At 42.6% G+C, this 24,917-nt stretch overlaps 1 protein-coding gene across 1 annotated transcript; it reads right to left on the reverse strand.

Annotated features, from left to right (window-relative positions):
• Positions 1-944: 944 nt before the first annotated feature.
• On the reverse strand, positions 945-24,695 carry ESM1 (endothelial cell specific molecule 1). Its single transcript, XM_030192269.1, has 3 exons — positions 24,201-24,695; positions 8,001-8,144; positions 945-1,495 (listed from the first exon to the last, which is right to left on the reverse strand). The coding sequence occupies exons 1-3, from the start codon at positions 24,499-24,501 to the stop codon at positions 1,395-1,397; spliced, it is 546 nt and encodes a 181-aa protein (XP_030048129.1). The 5' UTR covers positions 24,502-24,695; the 3' UTR covers positions 945-1,394.
• Between the last annotated feature and the right edge of the window lie 222 nt (positions 24,696-24,917).

A 24,917-nucleotide genomic window follows, 5' to 3' on the forward strand; every position in this document is an offset into this window, starting at 1 on the left:
ATTCATTATAGATATTCTGAAAACCTGACTGGATAGTTGTGCCCCGAGGATTGGTTTGAGAAACACTGTGGCAGAAGAAATTGCTACCATACATTCTGTTGCTAGAAAAACAACAGAGCATCAGATATATTTTGGTCCACGACTAAGAACAGGAGCTACAGAATTTTGCTGAGTTCCATTAAATGAATTGAATGTACTTTGGTTTAACTGAAGAACCTCCTGCTTTTTTAACTCTCTTTTACATATCAGTGGATCATCCAGATGAAGGAAGAGGACTGTTTTGTCTATGTATGTTACAGGTCCTAACTGCATTAATTAACCTTCACAAAAAAGGTTTACTTAGGGAATGAGTTGGGTTTGGGCATCAATTGCGTTTTTAATGGTTCAAATTGTAAGACCTTCACTCCATACATTCTGCTGTTATTATTTTTTTCTGTATGTGCGATTGTCTGTATTCTCTGCTACAGTTTATAGGTTTACCTGCATTTTATAGTTTGAAACTTCTTTGTCAATTTGAAATTCACTCTCGAAGTGTGCGTGAGCTTAACATTGTATTACATATGGAGGAATATATTTAGAGACAACTTTGCAAGTCAACAGATGCACTGAATTTGTCTGTATAAGCCTCCTTTTCATTTGTGTGACCCCTGACGCAGGTGCAGTGGCACCGAAACACGGCCCGTGTCAGGTCTCCCTTCAATCAAATTTGGATTATTAAAGGGTTTTAACATAAGCACTGTGTCCCTTTTGTTTTAAAGGCCCTTTGTGCTGTTTTTTTGCTTCAAATTGTAAGACCTTCACTCCATACATAATTTTTTTCTGTATGTGCGATTGTCTGTATTCTCTGCTACAGTTTATAGGTTTACCTGCATTTTATAGTTTGAAACTTCAGGAGACCATGAGCCATACTGTTAAGTTGTTTTTATTGAATAATTATTAGTAGGCACTTTTTCAAACACCTTATTGATTTACATTCAAGGACCTGACTAGTCTTTCTTACCATCAGTTGCAAATAAAGCCAAAGTAAAGCATCTGTAAATACTGTATTTCAGTGGTTTTTAAATAACTTTAAAAGCTTAATAAAAACATGTATATGATTTGCAAATGTTCCAAAATATTTTTATATTACTTTACATTTAAAATCTACAATATATATAGTGGTCATCAAATATGTATCAAAACAAAAATCTGCAAAAGTTCCATCATAAATATACAGGCTGACCAACTGAAATCCTTTCTCTGAGTTGGATAGATCCCATAGCCGGTGGTTGGAATCTCAGAATTTTCCAATGCAGTACACGGATAACACATCTTTAAAAAGGTTTCACTCTTATTCTTGTTGCAGTGCTTGGAGAATTTTATTCATAGGAGAGTTCTGCAAGAATAAGCCAGCATCAGCGAGGATTTAGCCACTTCATTCCTGATGAGTGAATGGTTTTCCCATTCATCAGTTCTTCTTTAACATCATTGCCATCTCCGGATGCTGAATCACTCTCTGAAAGGTTAAAAATTATCATAACATTAGATTTGAGACAGTAATAAGAGTTATATAATCTTTCAGGGAAAAAGCTTGATTATTTATAGATAGGATACATGTTATTTTACAGAAGCAATTCTCACATGCTACTTGCAACTGACGTTGATGCCTTCCCTCTGCTACCTTATGCCAATGTGAAATAGGATAGGCAAGGGAGAGAAAGCAAAGCTGGACAACTAATCCTAGTTTAAAATAAAAAAAAAAAATAATTTTGTTTATTTGTTTGTTTGTTGCATTTGTACCCCACATTTATAATCAAATGAATAGTGCACTAAATGCTCACCCCTAATAGATTTGTTTACTTGTCTTTCACAACTTGAACTCAAAGTTGGTTATTATTCAGGTTTTCATGCTAAGGTTATAGAACAATAAGTGCCAGTTGGACACAGAGGGGAGCATTCTTTAAATGGCACTGAGATTTCAGCATTGAAAAAATTGGTGTGGAGCACTATTTTATAAACGGCGCTCCAGGTTGAGTGTCTTTATATAATAGCGATTAGACCTGATTTCCACACCCAAAGTTGGGCGTCAGAATTTGCATCAGCTGAAACCTGGTATAAATGCCAGCACCCAACTCCTGGCCAAAATCTCAACACCATACATAGAAGCATTCTACAAGCTTAGTATGCAACCCACATAGCACACAACTGCAAGAGGGTATACAAATAATTCTTCAAGACAAAGCAAAGAAACAATTTAATTCAAGTTATATATTGTGTACATCATAGCAATATGATTCTGAGAAATGCAAAATATGAAAATGTTTATTAGTGTCTTAAGGTTTATGTAGAAAATGTAAAAGCTCTAGAAAAACTGACCCTTGAAAATCTGTCCTGTGATCTGATCTCCCTGTAGTGAAATATAATATTTAAATTTTTATCAATAATTCTCTAATTTAAAACAAACCAAACAAAAAAAAAAACCTAGTATTTTATATAATTTGAGAAATTGTGGAGCCATGTGATGCTGTGAGTGCCTCCAGATGCAGGTCGAGTGACTTGCTCGGGAGATCTCCCAAAACCCTCGAAAATCTTACATAAATCAAAAGATTTCAGTTTGTAATGGGGTTGTCAGAGAGCAGAATTGTATGGACAGATACTTAACTCAATCAGGAGGTAGCATGACAGTGAAACCACAGCGAAAAGAGCAACATCATCCACGCGGCTCAGATTCTAACATGGCACCCTCGCCACCTCCCTCTCAGCCAGCCGGCCCAGCAGAGCTGATCCCTGAAATCATAGCTGCGGTGGTAGAGGCCCTGGACACTAGGTTTAATCAGCTATCAGAGCAAATTACTGGCATAACACATGTGACCTCAGAACTGGCTCAGTGAAAAGGGGATTTGGAATGTCGGGTATTGGAGGTGGAGAATGTCGCCAGCACGCATTCTACAGACCTGACAAGGTTAAAAGCCTTGATCTAGGAGCAACAAGAGAAACAGATCTAGGAGAGAGAAACTACAAATAGTAGGTTTTGCAGAGGCTGCACCTGAAGCTTCCTTGTGCGCCATTTTGGAAACCTGGTTATCGGCCCGATTCCCAGAAGCCAGTGGAGAGACGCCAATAAAACTGGAACAAGCACACCGAGTTGGGCAATGTTGAGAAGATGACAACAGACCCTGAGTGATCCTGGTCAAGTTCCATAGGCACCCACACAAGGATGCAGTGCTAAGGCTCTATAAATCGTGGCAAGGGGAGGTACATTATGATGGCACAGTGATTAGACTTTTTCCAGATTATTCGGCCTTCCTATCAGCCAGATGCAGAGAGTTTTCTCCGGTGTGCACCACTTTGGTAGAGAGGAAAATCAAATTTCAACTACAGTACCCAGACACATTAAAGATTTTACATGCTGAGTCATGGACAGCCTATCATTCCCCCAAGGCAGCTTAGGACTGTCTGAACTCAGTGGGCAATGCTTGACGAGAGTACCCCATGTATGTTCACTGGAACTTCAGCGCTATGGAGAGTTCACAGGAATTATGACCGACTGGGTCTTGGAAGTAAAGAAGCAACAGTTCAAGTAGCTAATGGAGGTGCAAACCATGAGTGTTCAAAACCTCAAAGGGCATTGGTGCACAAGCAGCACTGGTTTGAACGATTTGCATTGAACTTTAAAGCTCGAGTGGTGTGAGAACATGTTAAATGAGTTTTACGTTGAAGTTGAAATAAGCACTTGAAGATAAAAAGGTTTCAATAACTAAAGGGAACGTAGGTTTGGTGAATTGTAAAGGCAATGTTTGTACTTGTTACACAAACGCAGAGGGCGGGAGATCTCCCAATAGCAAATTGTTATTGACTTCCCTAACCCTAGTCCTCTTTAAGAAGAGGATAATAGTCATAGTGAGAGCTAAAATGAGGGGGTGGGGGTGGGGAATGGGTAGGGAAGGAGGGAGGGTATATGGTAATGCCGGAGGAATCTGGGCTAGCCACACCAAGGCGCTACAAAACACTATAGGCATGGTCATATTTATGTTTTCCTGATTCAATGAATTCCTGAGCTTTCTAGGAAAGGTACAGTCCTGGGGCAAGCTGGATACTCCAGGACGCGCTCACAATTGTAAAGACCTTACAGCCTTTGGTATAAAGAGAAAGCAGGCACTGGCATCATGTAGGATAGCTACGTGGAGCATGGGGGGGGGGGGGGGCATAACCTCTCCTGTTAAAATGGCAAAGATTTTGACACAGTTAAATTGCTTGCAAGTGGATATAACCTGCTTGCAAGAGACCAGGCTCACAGACAACGGGCATCTTAAACTGAAGTGTCAATGGGTGGGAGACGTAATCCACGTTTCTACTGGGGGAAGGCGGGTGGAGTGGCCATTCTCTTAAGTTGCTTTTCAAAGATGAATCTGGGTGTTACCTGTTGCTCAAGTTGTGGGTGCAGGGACAACTGATTCACTTACTAGTCCTTTATGGGCCTACTCCCTATGATGCCTGTGTCTACACCACCTTGTTGAACAGGTTGCTCCCCAACTTTTATGAGAACTTAATAGTGATGGGGGACACCAACTTAGTTCTTGATAGTTCTAGAGTCAGAGCACTAGGCCTCCAGGGAGGAAAGGATCGGCAAGTGGGCAACTTTTCTAACAGACTTGGAATTGGTAGATTCCTGGCACCTACTTCACCCAGAAGTCTGAGATTACTCACACATCTCGAGGGTGCATGGTACTTTGTCCAGAGGCCTCTATTTCAGGAAGTAACACAGGCGGAGAGGGTACCAGGGGGAATATCATTCTTTAGTATGGGTGAACCTGACACCTCCGATTGCTTACCAACCTGCTCGGCATTGGCGATTTCTCGCCTACTTGGCACACAACCAAGACTTCCTTAGATGTCTAGCCGATAAATGGGACCAGTTTTTAGAAACCAACGGACAGCGCACAGATCAGCCCTGTTTATTTTGGGATACAGCAAAGGCAGTAATGAGGGGAGAGGTGATTGTACATGTTAGTGCTTGCAAAGCCTGCTTGGCAGCTATCATTATTTATACAGTGTTCCTCCCTAGCAAATAGAGATGTATCATGCAGCCCAGATAACATTGAACACAGTAATTCATGAGCACAACATTTTTTGGTTTGTTTAGGAGGTACTATTTTTACTAATTTGGGAACATTTCCCATGGGAGTGACTAACCTGTGTTAGCTCAGTGCTGCAGGTGAGTCAGTCCCTTGGTATACGTATAACACTGTTTGGGCTGGATTTGGTAAATGGCGCACAAAGTTAGGCACTGAAAAGATCTGAATTAAACAAGTATTCTGAAAAGGGCGCATAAACTCATGACTAATATTGAGTGCTAGATTTACACCTGCTGAAACCTGGTGTAAAGCTGGCTCCCGGCTTAGATGCAGAAATGACTTTTTCTATAACATCAATCCTAACCTCTGGGAACGTGCTCTGATCTGCCCATACTCCTCCCATAGCTATGCTCCTTTGCACTACGTGCTATAAAATTTAGGCCCAGATATTATAGAATAGCAACAAGGGCAGATGTGCCCACAATTGCAAACTGCTGCCAATATTCTCCAGTTATTGATTGTCAGTGCCTTGTTAACTAATTAATTTGCATGTGCATCTGCCTTAGCCACTCATATTTGGGCAACCTATATAGAATCTGAGGGCTTGTGATCAAACTTGCAAGCAGCCGTCATTCACACTCTTGAAGGCATTGAGCCATTAAGCTGGCTCCCAAGCCGCTTCTTAAAGGAGCCAACCAAACTGCCAAGGCCCCAACTAATAGCCTCCACTGGTGCACCCACAAATAGAAGCCCCCTTCCAATCCCCCCAGCCCAAAGACCATCCTGATTTGATTCCCATCAACCCCTGAAGTTCTCCTTCCTGATGCCTCCCCAAAATCGATGATCCCCACCCTCCTCTTGGCCCTCAACAGGGTCTGCCTTATTTATCAAATGTATATCCTGCCTATTCAATACATCTAAGCGAGTTAAAAATTACAATCATAAAAGAATTAAAACATAACTGAAAACTAAAACATACTACACAATAAAACAAATAACATAAGATGAAAACAGTAAAAGATTAACTTACGTGGAGGGATATTTTTGATATGACGTCTAAGTCCGACTTTGGACGTTTTGCTCAAAACATCCAGAATCCAAATAGCAAATATAGCCATTTTTGAAACAGCAAAATGTCTATCTTTTTTTTTCCAGGTGTTGCTAGATGTTTTTGTGCTTTGTGCATTTTTTTTTGGTTCATTTGCGAATAAAAAACATCCAAGTGAAAAACTCACAAAATCAAGCCATTTGGAGCTAGCATTCTTAGTAGACTGGCCACACAGACATCCCAGCAGAGCAGTGGGACACCCTAGGTGAATGTGACCTAAAAGTTCCCAGGCACACATCTCACCATATCTCCCTTATATTATAGATTGAGCCCTCCAAACTCCACCAAAAGTCTACTGTACCCAACTGCACACCACTGAAATAACCCTTAAGGCTGCAGATGTCACCTATATGTGGATACAGTAGGTTTTGGAGGGCTCACACTTTCCACCACAAGTGTAACAGAGTTGGATGATAGGTCTAGATTCCTTTCTCCATAGTGCACTGCACTGACCACTAGGCTACTCCAGGGACCTGCTTGCTGCTCTAATAGGACTGGCTATAGCATCTAAGGCTGTCAGAGGCTGGTATCTACTGCTTCTTTTACATTTTGGGGGAGTGAGAGGGGGTCAGTGAACACTGGGGGAGTATGGGTGGGTCATTCTTTTAATCATCCAGTGGTCAATTTGTCATTTAGGGCACTTTGGGGGGGGGCTTAGTCATTATTAAAGCAGGTCTACTTCTTAGTTCCATTATGACTGAAAAACACCCAAGTAACATGTGTTATGGTTAACATACATTATTGCCCTTTAACGTACATTAACAGGAAAATAATGCACATTAGGACTGTAACACACATTAATAACTACTCCCTAAATGGTTTAAGTTAGGTGTCCAAAAAGTAGTCTTCAATTAAACCACTTAGCTATAATTATAGTCACTGAAAATTAGCACTCTAGCCAGTGATGGTGAACACATTACTCCCCTAATTCTATATATAGCGCTCAAAACTGTGCACACAAATTTGGGCATAGTAATATAATAACATAGTAGATGTCAGCAGATAAAGACCCGTACGGTCCATCCAGTCTGTCCAACAAGGTAAACTCATTACATATGGTACGTATACCTGTTCCTGAGCCTGTTCATTTCAATTGAATCGAGCCGGTTTGCCGGCCGTAATTATTGAGACATTTTGCAGTCCCTGGAAGCAGGTCTCTTGACTTTAATGCTGTTTTTATAAAGGTATCAGCGTCGGGCAGTAGAAACAGTTTTGGTTCAGTGCTGAAACTGTAAATACAGGGATAAGTAGTCGCTATTTACTTATTTCTCTTTGGTTGGTTGGTTTTGAAAAGTTTGACACCACTTTATACTCAGTAAAGGTCAGATTTATTTTTCATTAGTGTTTACTGTAAAAGTTTTAAAACATTTTAAGAATTTAAGGATTAAACAAATAAACAAAATTTGAAATATGTATAGAGGTTTTGTTTCCGGTTAGGCAAATGATTGATGTCATTCAGGAGGCTTAAAGGTCTGAAATAGCTGGGTGCTTTAAGAGACCTAATAGCCTGATAACTGATTAATTTCTGATGCCTCCGGTTCCTTTTTTTCTCTTTTCCCCCTTTTTTTCCCCTTTGATGCTTTCCACATCACAGTTTCTTTTGTTCCTGTTTTTTGATATTTCTTGATTTATCCTTGTCATTTTATGGCATAGACCATAGAAGTCTGCCCAGCACTGCATAATTTAATTGAATAAGTCAATTAGCGCCAATAATTGGGTGATAATCAATTTTTGGTGCTAATTGGCAAAATTATGTGAAAAAATTATCCTAGTGCCTTTCCAGTGCACCTCAGACACATAGCAGCCACCCAATACAGCCTCTCAAAATTAGTCCTTACCTGAGTGTGGTTTCTTGGGAGGTTTTGGTGCACTCTGTTGAAAAAATGGAAATTTTAAGCACTTCCCACTGACTCTATCACATACTCCAGATGGACAGCTGCATGTCTTCCTGCATTCCATTCCATGGGTACCATAGGGACACTCTGAAAGAATGAGATATAGTGGCCAGTGCTGAGAACAAGGCTGAAAAAAAGATAGCACAGAGCAGGTGTATATGCCAATGGGTAGATTTTATAAAGGAGACATGTATTTCCTTTGCAAAATAGGAAATATATGCATACTTCTCAACCCTCCTCCCCCAACAGCACCCAGAACACTCCCCTTTTACAACTGTGTATGCTCTGGGCATAGATGGGTAACTAGTGGCTTTTTAGAATCATCTTGTAGGCATAATGAGAAAGCCTTCTTAAATTACTAACCCCCCCCCCCCCTTTTACAAAGCCACGTGGCAATGCCAACTCACTTTGAATGGGCTGTGTCAGCTTTACTGCACTGGCAGCCACTAGCGCGGCTTTGTAAAAGGAGGGAGGAGGGTAAGTATCAGATAAACTTCATCACCTAGGGTTCCTTTTACTAAGGTGTGCTGAGAAATGGCCTGCGGTAGTGTAGATGCGTGTTTTGGGCACGCAGAATTATTTTTCAACGCACCTACAAAAAATGCCTTTTTAAAATTTTTGCCGAAAATGGCCGTGCGTCCATTTTGGGTCTGAGACCTTACCGCAAGCCATTGATCTAGCGGCAAGGTCTCACGCGGTAAAGGGCGGTAATGGTCTACGCATGTCAAATGCCACTTGACGCGCATAGCTGCCGTGCGTCAGAAAATAAAAAGTATTTTTTGGACGCACTTAGCGGATGCGTGACAAAATTGAAATTACCTACGTGGCTTAGTAAAAGGGCCCCTGAATAACTTTCACAAATGCACTTATGTTTGTACTTCTTGTAATATCCATTTTAAAATTTTGTTTTACATATACATCATTTTTAAATTATGAGGCAACTACAGAAAAATCTTTCAAACAGCAGAGAGTGAGCTCTTTTTTTCTTCTTGCCTTTTTCCCATTTCTTTCTGTTTTATTTACCAGAATAAATGGATCCCTACTATGATCAAGAGGCAGCAGTGAGTCCTTGTGCTGGTGAGTGTGAGGTCGCTCTCAGTAAAGACAGTAAGGGTCAATGAAAATTCAGAGACAGCCAGGGCACAGATTTCCTTCAGATAATCAGGGAGAAACACCTTCTGCATTTTTACCATGATCAGTATCAGAATTTTATTTAAATATTAGTGTGTTTTAATACAAGATGTCTTTTTAGGCTGAGTTTTGAAAGCCGTACATATATTTACCAAGTGGATTTGTGACTACTAGTTCTTATTTGCTTATACTTGTAAAGATTCCTGTTTCATACACTCACCCCTGATTACTATAAATGTACCCAATTTTCGTGTGCAACTTAATTGTTTCACAAGTTAATCAGCACCGATAACTGGACACTAACAAGCAATTTTTGGTATTAATTGGCACTAATTAAAATTTATATGTGCAACTTTCTAAGCATGTAAATTCTAATATGTGGATCTCAAAAGGGGGGATGGCCATGGGAGGGGCATAGGTCCAGTGGCAATCCTAGCTGGCATGACACCCGGGGTGGATCGCCGATGCACCCCCCGGGTGCCGCGGCGCGCGCCTGTCAGCTGAGTTCGCTGACTTCGCTAACTTCGCTGCAGCTCCCTCAGCCCCGGCCGGAACAGTAAGTAACCTGTTCCGGGGCAGAGGGAGCTGCAGCGAAGTTAGCGAAGTCAGCGAACTCAGCTGACAGGCGCGCGCCGCAGCACCCCCCCAGCGGCGTGCACCCGGGGCGGACCGCCCCCACCCCCCCCCCTTGGTACGCCACTGCATAGGTCAATTGTGGACATTCCTAAAAATTATGTGCACTGTTATAGAATATGCCTGATCCACATCTAAATTAGGCCATGAGAGGGGCATGGGCAGATTGTGGCTGTTCCTAAAATTTATGTGCACTGTTACAGAATATGCCCGATCCACACCTAAATTAGGCCATGGGAAAGACATGGGCGGATCATGGCTGTTCCTATGCAGAAGTGCATAAGACGCTATGATTCTATGCAGACTGTGCATACTGTTTTGCTCGGATTTGAGTTTAGCTTGATCTGTATTCAGCCACTAGCTCGATTCCAATACAGCTAACAGTGGGTGAGCTGATTTTAGACAATTTCCATTGGATGACCCCTGATGCAGGCGCTTCATGCCGAAACACGGCCCATGTCGGGTTAATAGTACAAGTTTTATATACAGGACATATAAAGAGGGGCATAATCAAAAGGGACGCCCAAGTTTTGTTGAGGACGTCCTCGCAAAACGTCCTGATGGAGGGGTGGGGAAACCTGTATTATCAAAACAAGATGGACGTCCATCTTTCGTTCGATAATATGGTTGGGGACACCCAAATCTTGAAATTTAGGCCTAGACTTGGTCGTTTTTGGTTTTTGGCAATAATGGAAACCAAGGACGCCCATCTCAGAAACGACCAAATGCAAGCCCTTTGGTCATGGGAGGAGCCAGCATTTCTAGTGCACTGGTCCCTCAGACATGCCAGGACACCAACCGGGCACCATAGGGGGCACTGCAGTGGACTTCATAAAATGCTCTCAGGAACATAGCTCCCTTACCTTGTGTGCTGAGCCCCCCAAATCCCCCCTAAAACCCACTACCCACAACTGTACACCATTATCATAGCCCTTATAGGTGAAGGGGGGCTTAGGCACCGACTTCGTGGGTGCTGTGGTTGCTCGAGCACCCCCAATATTTCACCCGCCGGAACCGGAAGTTCCCTTTGCCAGCCCGGTGCCTGCCCTCGCCTTCCTGCGTGCCGCCCAGAATTTTAAAAGTCATATTACCTCAGGGTCTCGGTGGCAGCAGTGAAAGGCGTGCAAGCTCGGCGCTTCAGCCTTCCCTTCTCTCTCTCTCTCATTTCCTGTTTCCGCAAGGGCAGGACCAGAGCTAAGAGAGAGAGAGAGAAGGGAAGGCTGAAGCGCCGAGCCTGCATGCCTTTCACTGCTGCCGCTGGGGCCCCGAGCAGGTAAGAAAACTTTTAAAATTTGGAACTCAGAGGGAGGGAGGGCGGCAGGCCTGGAACTCGGAGGGAGGGAGAGAGGGGGGGCCTGGATCTCGAAGGGAGGGGGCAGGAGGAGAGGGAGGGGGAGGGGGACGGGGAGGAGGGGGAAGGGGATAGGGAGGGGGGGAGTGCACCACCTGTAAAAAAAAAAAATTTCAGCACCCCCAATCATTTTGAAAAGTTGGCTCCTATGAAGGGGGACACCTAGATGTAGGTACAGTGGGTTTCTGGTGGGTTTTGGAGGGCTCGCTGTTTCCTCCACAAACATAACAGGTAGGGAGGGGGATGGGCCTGGGTCCGCCTGCCTGAAGTGCACTGCACCCACTAAAACTGCTCCAGGGACCTGCATACTGCTGTGATGGACTGAGTATGACATCAGAGGCTGGCAAAAAATATTTTTAAAGATGTTTTTGAGGGTGTGAGGGGGTTAGTGACCACTGGGGGAGTAAGGGGAGGTCATCCCCGATTCTCTCCGGTGGTCATCTGGTCATTTCGGCCACCTTTTTGTGCCTTGGTTGTAAGAAAAACAGGACCAAGTAAAGTCGTCCAAGTGCTCGTCAGGGATGCCATTTTTTTCCATTATGGGTCAAGGACGTCCATGTGTTAGGCTTCAAACAGCTCAGAACACTGCAGCTAGACTCATATTCGGTAAAACAAAATATGAAAGTGCTAAACCCCTGCGAGAAAAGCTACACTGGCTCCCACTTAAAGAATGGATCACGTTCAAAATATGCACCCTAGTTCACAAAATCATCCATGGAGACGCCCCAGCATACATGTCAGACCTGATAGACCTACCACCCAGGAATGCTAAAAAGTCATCCCGCACATTCCTTAATCTTCACTTCCCCAACTGTAAAGGTCTAAAATACAAACTAACGCATGCGTCAACCTTCTCCTACCTGAGCACACAATTCTGGAACGCGCTGCCGCGCAACTTAAAAACAATCTATGAACTAACTAATTTCCGCAAACTACTGAAGACACATCTCTTCAACAAGGCACACCACAAAGATCAACAAATATGAACTCCTAAACGTATATCCAGAATTGCCTTACAACATTTGCTTGTTAAACTACCATCATGTTTTTAGTTATCATGTTACTCTAGACCCTTCTATAATACTAAATGTATATTTTCTTTTATCTTTCCACTATTCATGATGAATTGTAAGCCACATTGAGCCTGCAAAGAGGTGGGAAAATGTGGGATACAAATGCAATAAATAAATAAAATAAATAAATCTAGCTTGACAGTGCTTATGTGGCTTCTTATTTTCTTCATTCGGATCCCTTTTTCATCCTTTGAAGGATGCTCTTTTGGCTCTAATAGCCTATACCAGCTGTTGTTTTCTCTTTTTCCCACCTTTGTTAATACATGGAATACATGCTTCCACGATGGTATTTTTAATCAACATCCATGCCTGATTTAAAGTCTTAACCTTTGCGGACGATCCTTTTAGCTTCTTTTTAACCATTTTCCTAATTTTGCTGTAGTCACCCTTTTCCTATGTTCTTATGTTCTTTATCTAGCCCTAAATGGTTTTGAAAGATGTACAAAGAGATATTAATAAGGCTAAAACATTTAACAACTGACAGTACCGCTCCTATATTTCAGACTTGTCAACCACTTTGCAAATTTCACAGAGGATGGAATTTTGGGAGGGGGAGGGGAGAAGGTCTAAAGAAATGACAAGCTAAAGCATCCTAAATTCACGAGACTAGTAATCAAAAGCTAATAGTTTTCACTTTTGTGTATGATACAGATAGAAATTGATAAATATACTGGAAAGTCCAACAGGTATTTAGGAACGTTCCAGACAATATTCAGTGCTATTTAACTGTCCAAGAGCAGGTCCTGGCCGCTTAAATAACTTTTAGCTGGCTAACCGGTTATCTCTGCTGAATATTTGTAGTTAGAGCGTAGTAGCTAACTGGCTATATTGCACGAAAATGCCAGCTATCCGCAATTATTCAAGCACTGGCCAGCTAAGTTTAGCAGCCAAATCGGACTGCCTAAATTGCAGTCCTAGCTTTGACTTCTATAAACTTAACCGGCCAGCACTGAATATTCACCTAGCTTGTTAAGTTGGAGCTGGCCAAAACCACCTGGATATTCAATGCCGGTCACCGGAAATGGCCTGGCATTGAATACCTGAGGTCAGTGCCAATCGTGGCACTTATGCAGGCTGCCTCCTGCAGCCTGAATATGAAACCCGTTATCTTTAAAATGCAGCACACATCTCCTGGGCAATTTCATTACATTACATGTGTTAAGTTAGCTCAATTCAATTCAAAGCTATCACTTTATACTCCATGTTTATTATAGTTTTGATCATGAACTTTCAAAGTGGAATGACAAGGCTACTTTATTCCGCGCTTACATGCGCAGGCAGCAGTATTTGTTGTTTTACATGTTTAAAGTCTCAGATGTTGCAAAACGGCACGTCTGAGGTCGGGGCCGGGGAACAATTAGTGAACCAAGTTTGAAAATGCTGTTTTTATAGTTTGAGGTGATTTTCAATATCATAGAAGTAAATGCAATTACTCCCTCCGTCACTCCACCAAATGCTAGGTCCAAATAAACAGTTAACTGAGACGTCCTGGTAACTTAGAGCATCTGTAAATGCTGACAGATAATTTTTTTTTTGAGGTGCACATGTATTGACCTAGCAAGATAGGAAATTCAGATGTACCTTTCTAAGTCCATCCAAACCATGCCCAGAACATAATTCCTTGAAATCTGTGTGTATAAGTGGTGCCATTTCTAAAATCACTTCTTATACATATATACTCATTTGTACATGTAAACTGGCCTATTGCACCTTGTGAGGGGGTTTATAGAACACTGCCCCTCACCCTTAAGAATAGTCCCTCAAATAGCCTGAGTCACCTTAATATCACTGGTCCAGCCATGGGAGGAAGTGAGCCGGGAAGGGTGGAGTCAGAACCAGGAAGTATAAAAGACAGGGCCAGACTCATGTTAAGGAGGCTCAGGGAAGGAAGAACAGGAGCCCCAGCATATGCCACTACAGCTTATGTCTAATGATCATTACCTGGCTGAGATAAGCCACTTTTGTTTCCTGAATTGAGAATATCAAACCTTGCTCTGAGGTCTGGCTGGAGCCAGACCTGGAATTTGAAGAAGAACCTAGAGGAACTTACAGGCTGTGTTTGGGGCATGGCAGCCCCACCAGCCACAGACTGTTTTGGGCCTGCCAGCCTGAAGCCTGCTTGAGACTGTATTTACTGAACTACAGAGGTGTTTTACCTAATATTCCTGGCCCTGTGACATAACAGGCCCCAGGATTCTGTCACGCAGTTCCCCTGGGATTGCAGAAGTGAGCTCTAGAATAGCCACCAAGGGGTGGTCAACAAAATAGGAATTCTTCACCTCTACCGACGCCATTCCCCTTGGGTTGAGCCCTTAGGTGCAGGCGGCCAGCAGGCCTTGGATCTGGATCGAGGGTCCGGGCTGTCAAGGAGTCAGAAGGAGAAACTGTCCCAGGCCCAGGGTAAGGGAACAGAGGTACCCAGCCAGACAGAAGTCAGAACCAACAGCAGACAAGCTAGGAAGTCAGGAGCAGAGACAGTGTTCAGGCAGAGGCTAGGGCAGGCAGCGATCCAGAGCAGAGTCAGTGTCCAGGCAGAGGGTCAGGTCAGGCAGCAGGCGAAAGCAGTGTCAAATTCCAGGCAGAGGTACAGGTCAGACAGGCAAAATTCAGATCAGGTCAAGCAGAGGCAGCACAGAAGCAAATCCACAGAAACCAATACTGAGGCCCCTGAGAGCAGCGCGAGGACAGAAGAAATAGGGGAAGGCATCTGACGTCAAAGGTCCTCCCAGTCCCGCCCCGAGAGAGAGCACCACACACTTTAAATACTGATATCTAAGCCCTCAGAAAAGAAATAGAGAACAGAATGAGAAAAGGAGGACCCAAATTATTTTGTTTCCTCTCACAAGAATTTACATTTTCTCTCTTACCTAAAACTGACTAGTTTTCCCTACATCCCATCAGAGTGATAACTGCAGCAATATCTAAGTATGGATCAGTGCTGAAAATGCATGGATCAGCGCTGACCGGGAGTGCTATCCAGTGGGTGGTGATGTTCAGTTGCTGTCCCAAGTTAGTACATAAGTATTGCCATACTGGGACAGACCAAAGGTCCATCAAGCCCAGCATCCTGTTTCCAACAGTGGCCAATCCAGGTCACAAATACCTGGCAAGATCCCAAAGAAGTACAAAATGTTTTATACTGCTTATCTCGGAAATAGTGCATTTTCCCCCAAGTCCAATTTAATAATGGTCTATCCGATTAGCAGTCAGAATATCACTGCTATCCGGATAACCTATGGTTCCACCCTGACATGCTGTTTGGATAGTGCCAAGGCAGGCAGAGGAAATATTCAGTGACATTGTGAAGGCAATTCTATAACTGAACCTGGGCACCCATATTTCTTTATAGAATACAGATGTAATGTGATATCAAAACACCTCACATTTATGCACCAATTACACCAGCCATAGAGCTGTCATAACTGCAGGTACCTAAATGCAGCAGGAATGCAAGTAACTTACAGTATTCTGGGAGCCCCCGCCCATCTACCACCCATGTGGACCAAGAATCAGATAGACAATCGATCTACAAGATCCAGCACAGAGACAAAAAAAAGTAGATCGTGAAGATGATAAACAAACCAAGTCCAGTTTATTCACCACTAAAACAATAAATAATTAAACCTGATACGGCCATGTTTCGCCTTCTCAAGGGCTGCGTCTGGGGCTTGTAACAGAGCTCAGAGGTGTAGTCACACAGTTTCACCTACTGGCAGGGTTCAGCCTCCACCTACTCCAGCTGTGACCTGCTTGTTTGGTTTCCACCGATGTGAGCACCACCCTTGCATGTGCACAGTTACGGAATAGCATTTAGCATCCTCCTGACACTTTCACAGGTAAGTGTACACTTATGCACGTAAGTGTCAGTATTCTGAACATTTATGCACACAAGAGGTGTGTAAATACGGGCACCTACATTATAGGCATGGCCCTTTATCTGTTTAGTGCACCTACTAACTGTATCAGTGTCTTTGAATATCAACTAGCAAAAATTTACAGAAATCTTGATTCAAACCAAGCTGTAAAGTCATTTTATTAAAACTATCATTGAACCAGTAAAAGGTTTTTGCTTTTTTACTTTCTTTATATTCTGACAGTACCTGAATGAGGCCATTCTTACAAAAAGCCCAGGCTCCTCAAAACCCTATAGGGGTGTTTCTAGATGGAGGAAACTTCGGTTCGTTACTACATTACCAGTTGAATAATTTTTGTACAAAAAAACCAGATGTATAGAAGCTGGACTAAAGAAGTTTGCCCGATATTTTAAACCATTTAACCGGTAAGTAACGGCTCCGGGCCAGTTAAATGGCACTTAACTGGCTATCCGGTAATATTCAATGGGAGATAGCCAGTATCTCCCGCTGAATATTGCTGCTTAGCGCTTAGCCAGTTATATTGTATGATATAACCAGATATCCGCCGATATTCAGCAGATCGCCGGCAAAGTTTGGCAGACAAATTAGGCCACCAAAATAGCTGGAATATCTTTGGCCGGTTTAAAGTTAACTGGCCAGGGCTGAATATTGGTTTGGCTGGATAAATTTAAACTGGCAAGAAACCCTCCCCCCCCCCCCCCCCCCCCCCCCCCCCCCCGATATTCAATGCCGGTCACCAGAAATGGCCTGCATTGAATAGCCAGGCTCAGCACTAACCACTGGAGGCAGCCTGACTACCTCCTGCACTCTGATTATCAGGTCCATAGTGTTAATTCTTAGTCCAGCTTCTATATACATGTGTTCCTTGTAAAAAAAAAATAATTCAACTGGTGATGCAGTAACAAACCGGAGTTACAAAGAGTTCCACTTATTAGATGAGCAACTAAAAATGGTGGTTTTACTAACAACAAGAACCAAACTAGTCCTTTCCACATTTAGCCTTCTGATAACCTGCAGGTCAAGTGACAGTAGAGGGCTTTATCTTCAAAAATGCGTCTATGCTTGCAGCAAAGTGTTTTTTCCAAAAGAAGGGTGCCAGGAAACAGAGAGTCTGAGAGGTCCCCTTCATGTAAGACTGCCTCCAGAAACTTCTCGCACTTACTAAAGGACCACTAATACTATCAGAATTTCCTCATAGAAAATATCCTGAAAGGGAACTTTAAAACAAAACAGGAACGTAAGACCTTTGAAGTCAGAATGATTAAATATTTTGACATCCACCAGACAGGACTTAACAAAGATCTGGGTTTTCTAGCCCATTATAAACCATAAAACTGTACTGCTTTGTCACCCTCTTATCTCCATTCATATCTCCCTGTCCCTCATCCACCCGACTCTCCCTGTCTCTCAATCATCCCACCCTCATCCTGTTAGACTGTCACTGAAATGCTTTGATGTTTCACTTATATATACTGTCATCTACCAACATTTGCTTATTTCCGATCTGACACAGAAGGGCAACCTTCGAAAGCTAATCAAGAAATGTATTAAGTTATATCCAATAAAAAAGGTATCATCTTATTTTCTTTTCCATGTTTTATTTTGTTTTATTTCTATTGATTACTCATAGAAAATAATAACCAGATTTGTACCAACACTTCAAGTACTGGAATATTCAAATACCTGCTTAAATTATGAAATTGTAATACAATTCTAGAGCTGATGGGGCAAGAAAGTGAACAATATCACTAGCTGATGTGCTTGTACTATTGAGGGGTAATTTTATAACAGGATGTCTATGTGAGAAGTCCAAAATGATGCCTATTAATCTTTCTTTTTAAGTTTTCCATTTGCAAAACTTCACAGCAAACAAAATACCCTACTGTTCCATCCTTAATATAAAACAATATCCGTTCCAGCAGTACAATATGAAATGTATAAATCAAACTCCATTAGAATCTTGGTCAGTATTCTCAATGGAGAAGGGTAGATAGTGGGGTTCCCCAGAAGTCAGTGCTGGGACCGTTGCTTTTTAACATATTTATAAATGATCTAGAGATGGGAGTAACTAGTGAGGTAATTAAATTTGCTGACAACTCAAAGTTATTCAAAGTTGTTAAATCGCAAGAGGATTGCGAAAAATTACCAGAGGACCTTACGAGACTGGATGTATAAATAGCAGATGACGTTTAATGTGAGCAAATTCAAAGTGATGCATGTAGGAAAGAGAAACCCAAATTATAGTTACGTAATGGAAGGATCCACATTAGGAGTCCTTGACTAGGAAAGAGATCTAGGTGTCATCGTTGAAAATACGTTGAAACCTTCTGCTCAGTGTGCAGAGGCGGCTAAGAAAACAAATAGAATGTTAGGTATTATTAGGAAAGGAATGAAATACAAAAATGAGGTCGTTATAGTGCCTTTGTATTGCTCCATGGTGCAACCGCACCTCAAATACTGTGTGCAGTTCTAGGCAACAAAAATGATAAAGGGGATGGGATGATTTCCCTATGAGGAAAGGCTAAAGTGGCTAGGGTTCTTCAGCTTGGAGAAGAGGCAGATGAGGGGAGATATGATAGAGGTCTATGAAATAATGAGTGGAAAGGAACAGGTAGATCAATTGTTTACTCTTTCCAAAAATACTAGGACTAGGGGACACACAATGAAACTACAAAGTAGTAAATTTAAAACAAATTGGAGAAAGTATTTCTTCACTCAGTGTGTAATTAAACTCTGGAATTTATTGCCAGAGAATGTAGTAAAAGCAGTTAGCTTAGCAGGGTTTAAAAAAGGTTTGGCTAGCTTCCTGAAAGAAAAGTCCATAAGCCATTATTAAAATGGACTTGGATATTTCTAGGATAAGCAGCATACTGTTTTGGGATCTTACCAGGTACATGCGACCTAGATTGGCCACTGTTAGAAACAGGATGTTGGGCTTGATGGACCTTCGGTCTGTCCCAGTATGGCAATATTTATGTATTTAAGAATTAATCTGTAACAATTGAATGTAATATTGGATTATTAGAAAGGTTATACAACTGTTCCAAAAAGATGCATATTTTAGAAAAGCTTGTAACTAATGGCTAAGCTTTTAAACACCAGTTCACCAATATTCACTTTAATCAAAATACTGGAGTTGACAAAAGAAGTATAATGACTTATCAAAAGACCTCAGCAGTGCTACTCAATGAGTTTAACTAATCTCATTGAGATTTAGGCACCATCGTCATCATTAGTCTTGTCAAATGTTTATCCAAATATATTTTTTCAGATATACTTTTTACTTTATAGAAACTTTATATTTAATAAATGCACTTATCTTATGTCAGCTCAGGGGTAAATTATCCAAATTATTTTAGACAAGCAACATAGGTGCTCACATGCCTTTAAAAAATAGGTTCCCAGCCCCAAAAGTGTGCAGATGCTGATGCACAAATGTACACCTTCTCCAAAGAAAGTATACATTTGTGCATGCATTCTATGCAAGTACAAATCTGTTTTAGAAAATATATGCATACACTGCAAATGTACTTTCACTCTGCCCAAATCTTACCCCTACCAAGGGCGGGGCGGTCGGGGGGGCGGTCTGCTCTGGGTGCAGGCAGCAAGGGGGGTGCATGGAGCAGTTGTGCAGCTGTCAGCTCCGCCGGTCCCCTGCCCCCTCTGATGTTACTTCCTGTTCCAGGGCAGGGGACCAGCAGAGCAGACAGTCATGCGACTGCTCCGTGCAGCCGCTTCCTAGGAAGAAGGGTGGTAGAGGTGATGCGCTTTGTGGGGTGGGGATGTGATACGCCTCATGAGGATGGGGGTGGGAGTGTGATGCATCTCAGGGGGGATGCAACAGTGAACCACCCTGGGTGGCAAGCAAGCTAGGTAAGCCACTGCCCCCAGAAATGCCTACTATATCCAAACTGTGTAAAGGTAGGTGCAGTGTTTCATTGTGTGTACCTTTTGGGTTAGATTCAGTAAATGGCTATTCTTTTGTTCTTATGTAGGTGCCTCCATTTAGGTGCCTCGAGATGCGCTGGGTGCCTATTCTATGACTGAACCTGGGCACCCATATTTCTTTATAGAATACAGATGTAATGTGATATCAGAACATCTCACAGTTATGCACCCGAGTTACACCAGCCATAGAGCTGTCATAACTATAGGCACCAAAAATAAAACTCTCTCAAGTAGTGGCAAAAGATAGTAATTTCAACAGTAGACTATGGATTCTGTAGAGTGCATCTAATTTAAGGGGAATTAAGGGAAAAGCCTCTGAATTTAACCCAATCTCCAACCCAAGTAGTCATTTAGTAGTAACAAGGGTTGAGAAGACTTTTGTTGGGAATTATATCATCATAGGCAAAAAAAACAAACCCTTTAATTCCAAAATAACAAGTCAAAAGTAGCAAGTAGGAAGCAATTAGGAAGCATGCTCATATTGTGAACTTTTATGGTTACTCATGCCTTGACACAGCGTTATTTGCAAAACCTTGGCCGAAGTCGGTGTGTTGGACCAATGACCCACTTGTTGCTTTGTATCTGCACTTGAAAGCTAAGTTACTCTTTTGATTTTCACATGCTGTATGGATCCCGAGCTGATTCTGTCGAGCTTTAGCATCTCTTTTTACTTATTTTGGAATTAAAAGGGGGGGGGGGGGTTGCCTATGATGATATAATTCCCAACAAAAGTCTTCTCAACCCTTGTTATTACTAAATGACTACTTGGGTTGGAGGTTGGGTTCAATTCAGAGGCTTTTCCCTTAATTCCCCTTCAATTAGATGCACTCTACAGAATCCATAGTCTACTGTTGAAATTACTATCTTTTGCCACTACATGAGAGAGTTCTTTTTTTTTTGTATATTTACATATAATACCCTCTCTTCCTTGAGTTGTGATATATAACTGTAGGCACCTAAATGCAGCATGAATGCAGGTAATTTACAGTATTCTGGGTAACTAGGAGCCCCACCCATGTACCACCCATGTGTACCAAGAAAACAGATAGGCAATCGATCTACAAGATCCATCGCGGAGACGAAAAAAGCAGATCGTGAAGATGATAAACGCACCAAGTCCAATTTATTCACCACCTAAACAATAAATAGATAAATAATTAAGGACCCTGTTTACTATGCCATGCTAGAGGCACATTACCATTTTTAGTGCACGCTAAGCATTAATGCACGTTAACTGTGCAGATGCCCATAATATTCCTATGAGCATCTACACAGTGCACACTAATTTTTAGCATGTGCTAAAAACGCTAGCGCACTGTAGTAAACAGGGCCCTAAAAGCTGGACACGGCCATGTTTCACCCTCTGAATGGCTGCGCCTTGGGCTTGTAACAGAATCCAGAGTTGTAGTCATACAGTTTCACCTACTGGTTGTAAGCAATGGTTGCACAGCTCTCTCCAAAAGCGGGGAAAATCGGTGCTAAGGGTTATCCTATAAAGGACCAGGGGCGTAGCCAGACTTCGGCGGGAGGGGGGTCCAGAGCCCGAGGTGAAGGGGCACATTTTAGCCCCCCCCCGTGCCACCGACCCCCCCCCCGCCATTTTTGACCCGCAGCCACCAACAACATTGACCACCCCCTGCCGACGACCCTCTCGACCCCCCCTCCCGCCGCCAACCCTCCCCTGCCACCGCCGTCGCCTGCCTTTGCTGGTGGGGGACCACAACCCCCGCCAGCCGAGGTCTTCTTCTTCCAGCGCAAGGCTTCGTTCTGTTTCAGTGCAGGATGTCAGACTCACAGAAACAGAACAAAGCCTTGCGCCGGAAGAAGAGGATCTCGGCTGGCGGGGGTTGGGGACCCCGCCAGCAAAGGTAGCCGATGGCGACGGCGGGAGGGGGGATCGAGAGGGTCATCGTCAGGGGGGTCCAGGGCCAAATCTACGGGGCCCAGGCCCCCGTGGCCCCACGTAGCTACGCCCCTGTAAAGGACACTGGGATGATCCCCCTTTATAGAAAAGAGCATAGTGCCGATTCCTGTGACAAAAATAAAACACTAGGACTTACACCTGCTGAAACTAGGTGTAAATTCTGGCTCACAATTTATGTGCACATTCTGTAACACTGCACATAACTTTTGGGAATGCCCATGCCCCACACATGCCCCGTCTATGGCCATGCCCCTTTTGGGTTGCACATGAGAGAATCAAGGTGCGGGTGCTGTATAGAATCGAGCATAGGCAAGTGCACGCAGAAATCCTATTTGATGCAAATCATCGGCAATATTTGATTGTTAGCACCCAATTATTGCCGTTAACTGGCTCGATAGCCAATAAAGTTGTGCGCATATCTCAGGATCACGCCCAAATTTTGGCATGTAAATTTGGGTGATCTTTGTAGAAATGCACAGGTTTATGTGTTTGCACAGTTGCACAATTTAAGTGGGTTTTTTCAGTGCATAAGACATGCATCTGAAAAAAAGGTGCTAAAAATACCCCGTTACTGTGAAATTTGCTGCAGAGCTTTAATTTAAACATAACTTGCAAACTGCTGTGAAAACTGTTGTGTTATACATTAGCAAGTTAATTCACGGGAAATAAACTCAACATAAAGGTGTATTACAGACTGCGCACTATACTGGGATCTGAAACAATGATATATGGAGTTAAATCTTAGTCAATTAACATTGTAAACTTTGCTGAGACATCTAACCCAGTGAAAGCTTTAAGCATATTCAAAAACTGATGTAGTGGTGGAAGAGACTTCTAGGGGGTAATTCTGTAAGTGGGTGTGTTATTTTCTGCTCCCCTCCCCCACCGATGAAACACGGTGAAAGCCAATTCTATAATGGCATCTAGGCATCCAGATTTTGTTATAGAATACTAGTGTAATCTGGCATTAGGATGCCTAAAATCTAGGTAACTGCACGCACCTAAACGCCACAAGGGTGCATGTAGCTTACAGTATTCTGTAAATTGCACTTTTAAGTGGCAGCCCTGTCTCATGCTGCACCCAAGTGAATGCCTGCTTATATTTACACACTACCCTGCAAATTCTATATATTGCGAATAGAGTTGAACGTACAAATCTGGGCATATTCTGATTTGCGCACACAACTCAATTGGTTAACAACCCAATCTGTGCCAATAATTGGATATTAACAAGCAATTATTGTTACTAATTGGCACTAATTAGAATTTATGCGCACTACTTGGTAAGTGTATTCTGTAAAGTAGTCCGTATAAATTGTACTGCGCAGATCTCACAAGTGAGTGTGGCCTTGTGAGGCGTTCATAAAATTTACATACAGTGTTATAGAATAACCCTTTCCTTGCCTAAAGTTAGGCACCAGCTGTTCATTGGTGGAAACGGCTGCGCCTAAATTTTAGTCACGTGGATGGTGCTACTCATATTCTATAAGGCACGGTTTAAAGAATATGCAAGGCGTGTTTTCCATCAGTGCTGATTTTTTTTGGTGACAAATATAGAATTTGACCCAGCACCAATTACATGCACTCTTACAGAATAGCACTTAGCTGTTTTGCTACCATTTAATTACTGGTAAAAGTGCTGACATTCTCTATATTTATGCATGCATGTGGCACATAAATCCAGGCACCTAGTTACAAAATTCCCTTTTAACTAATGCTCCCACTTAAGACCCTTACCTGTTGCAAATCTCTTCTCTCATTGCTTGAGCTTCTTTCTAAGTCTGCTCCAAATTATTTACTCCTGTTTGAACACTGTCCCTGAATATTTTCAGCTTTTGCAGCTCAGAGGTATTTCTTTTCTGCTGCTAAACTCCTCATCTTGCTTCACTTTGAAATACAAATCAAGTTTCACAAATCTATTCTTTTTGCAAAGAGTTTTAATTATTGAACCTTGACACCTGTTAGAATTCTTCCTCTGGTTTTTAGAGATTAATCCTTACAATCTCATGAGCTAATATCCTGTACTTCTGTACAAAAAGAGACATAAACCCTTGTTAAGCACACACTGATTTACCATTTCCTTTTCTCATTTTCAAGGATTTTGTTGTGCACTAAGTGCCAGCAATGCACTTATGATGTTTTAATTTTTTTAATTTAATGAGCAATGATTTAAGAGCGGTATGAGCGCTCCGCAAAATTGCTACTTACCTTTGCAGATGCCAAATTCATCACCAAAGTCATCCTCCTCGGAGTAAAAATGGCACCGCAGCCCCGGTCCACATTTGACACCATCCATGCCTGAGACGGTGCGGTAACAAGTCTCACCCACTCCTGCTGCGCAAACTCTACAGCAGCCACAGTCATCCAGCACCGTTCGCGCACAGCGCAAAGTACTTTTACACTCATTACTAACACAGTGGCCAGGACAGTCCACGGCATACGGTGCACTCCTCGTGCTTCCAGTGTGCACAGAAACCAGCAGCATGGCCAGGAACAGGCGACTCCTCATGTTTCACAGGAATGAGTTTGGCTCCAAACTGTTGAGTGCTCAGCTCTCAGACTTCTGCTGGCTTGTGATGGAGAGAGACGGGCAGTCCTAAAAGATCCCAAGTGAAAGCTGAGCATCAGCCTACAGGTCTATGAGCTTTATACATTGTGTTACCCACATGCCTTACCGTCATCAGTTTCCTAAATCCGGCAATGCTGTTCTCCTGCCAGCCTCCTTTCTTTCAGGATGGCTGTTGGATTAGCGGTCTGCTGTCATCCAGGAACAGCCTGAGTTGATGTCATTTGTTGTGTTTAGCTGGGTTTGTTTTAGAGGAGGACAGAAAAAATGCTCACATCCGACTCAAAGGCTCAAGGACATCTGCAAGAAATAAATGTCTTTTACATACCTTCTGGTAGGGTGGGATTGTTCTGACAGCC

Source organism: Microcaecilia unicolor, chromosome 2 (genome assembly GCF_901765095.1).
Source record: "Microcaecilia unicolor chromosome 2, aMicUni1.1, whole genome shotgun sequence".
NCBI lineage: Eukaryota > Metazoa > Chordata > Amphibia > Gymnophiona > Siphonopidae > Microcaecilia > Microcaecilia unicolor.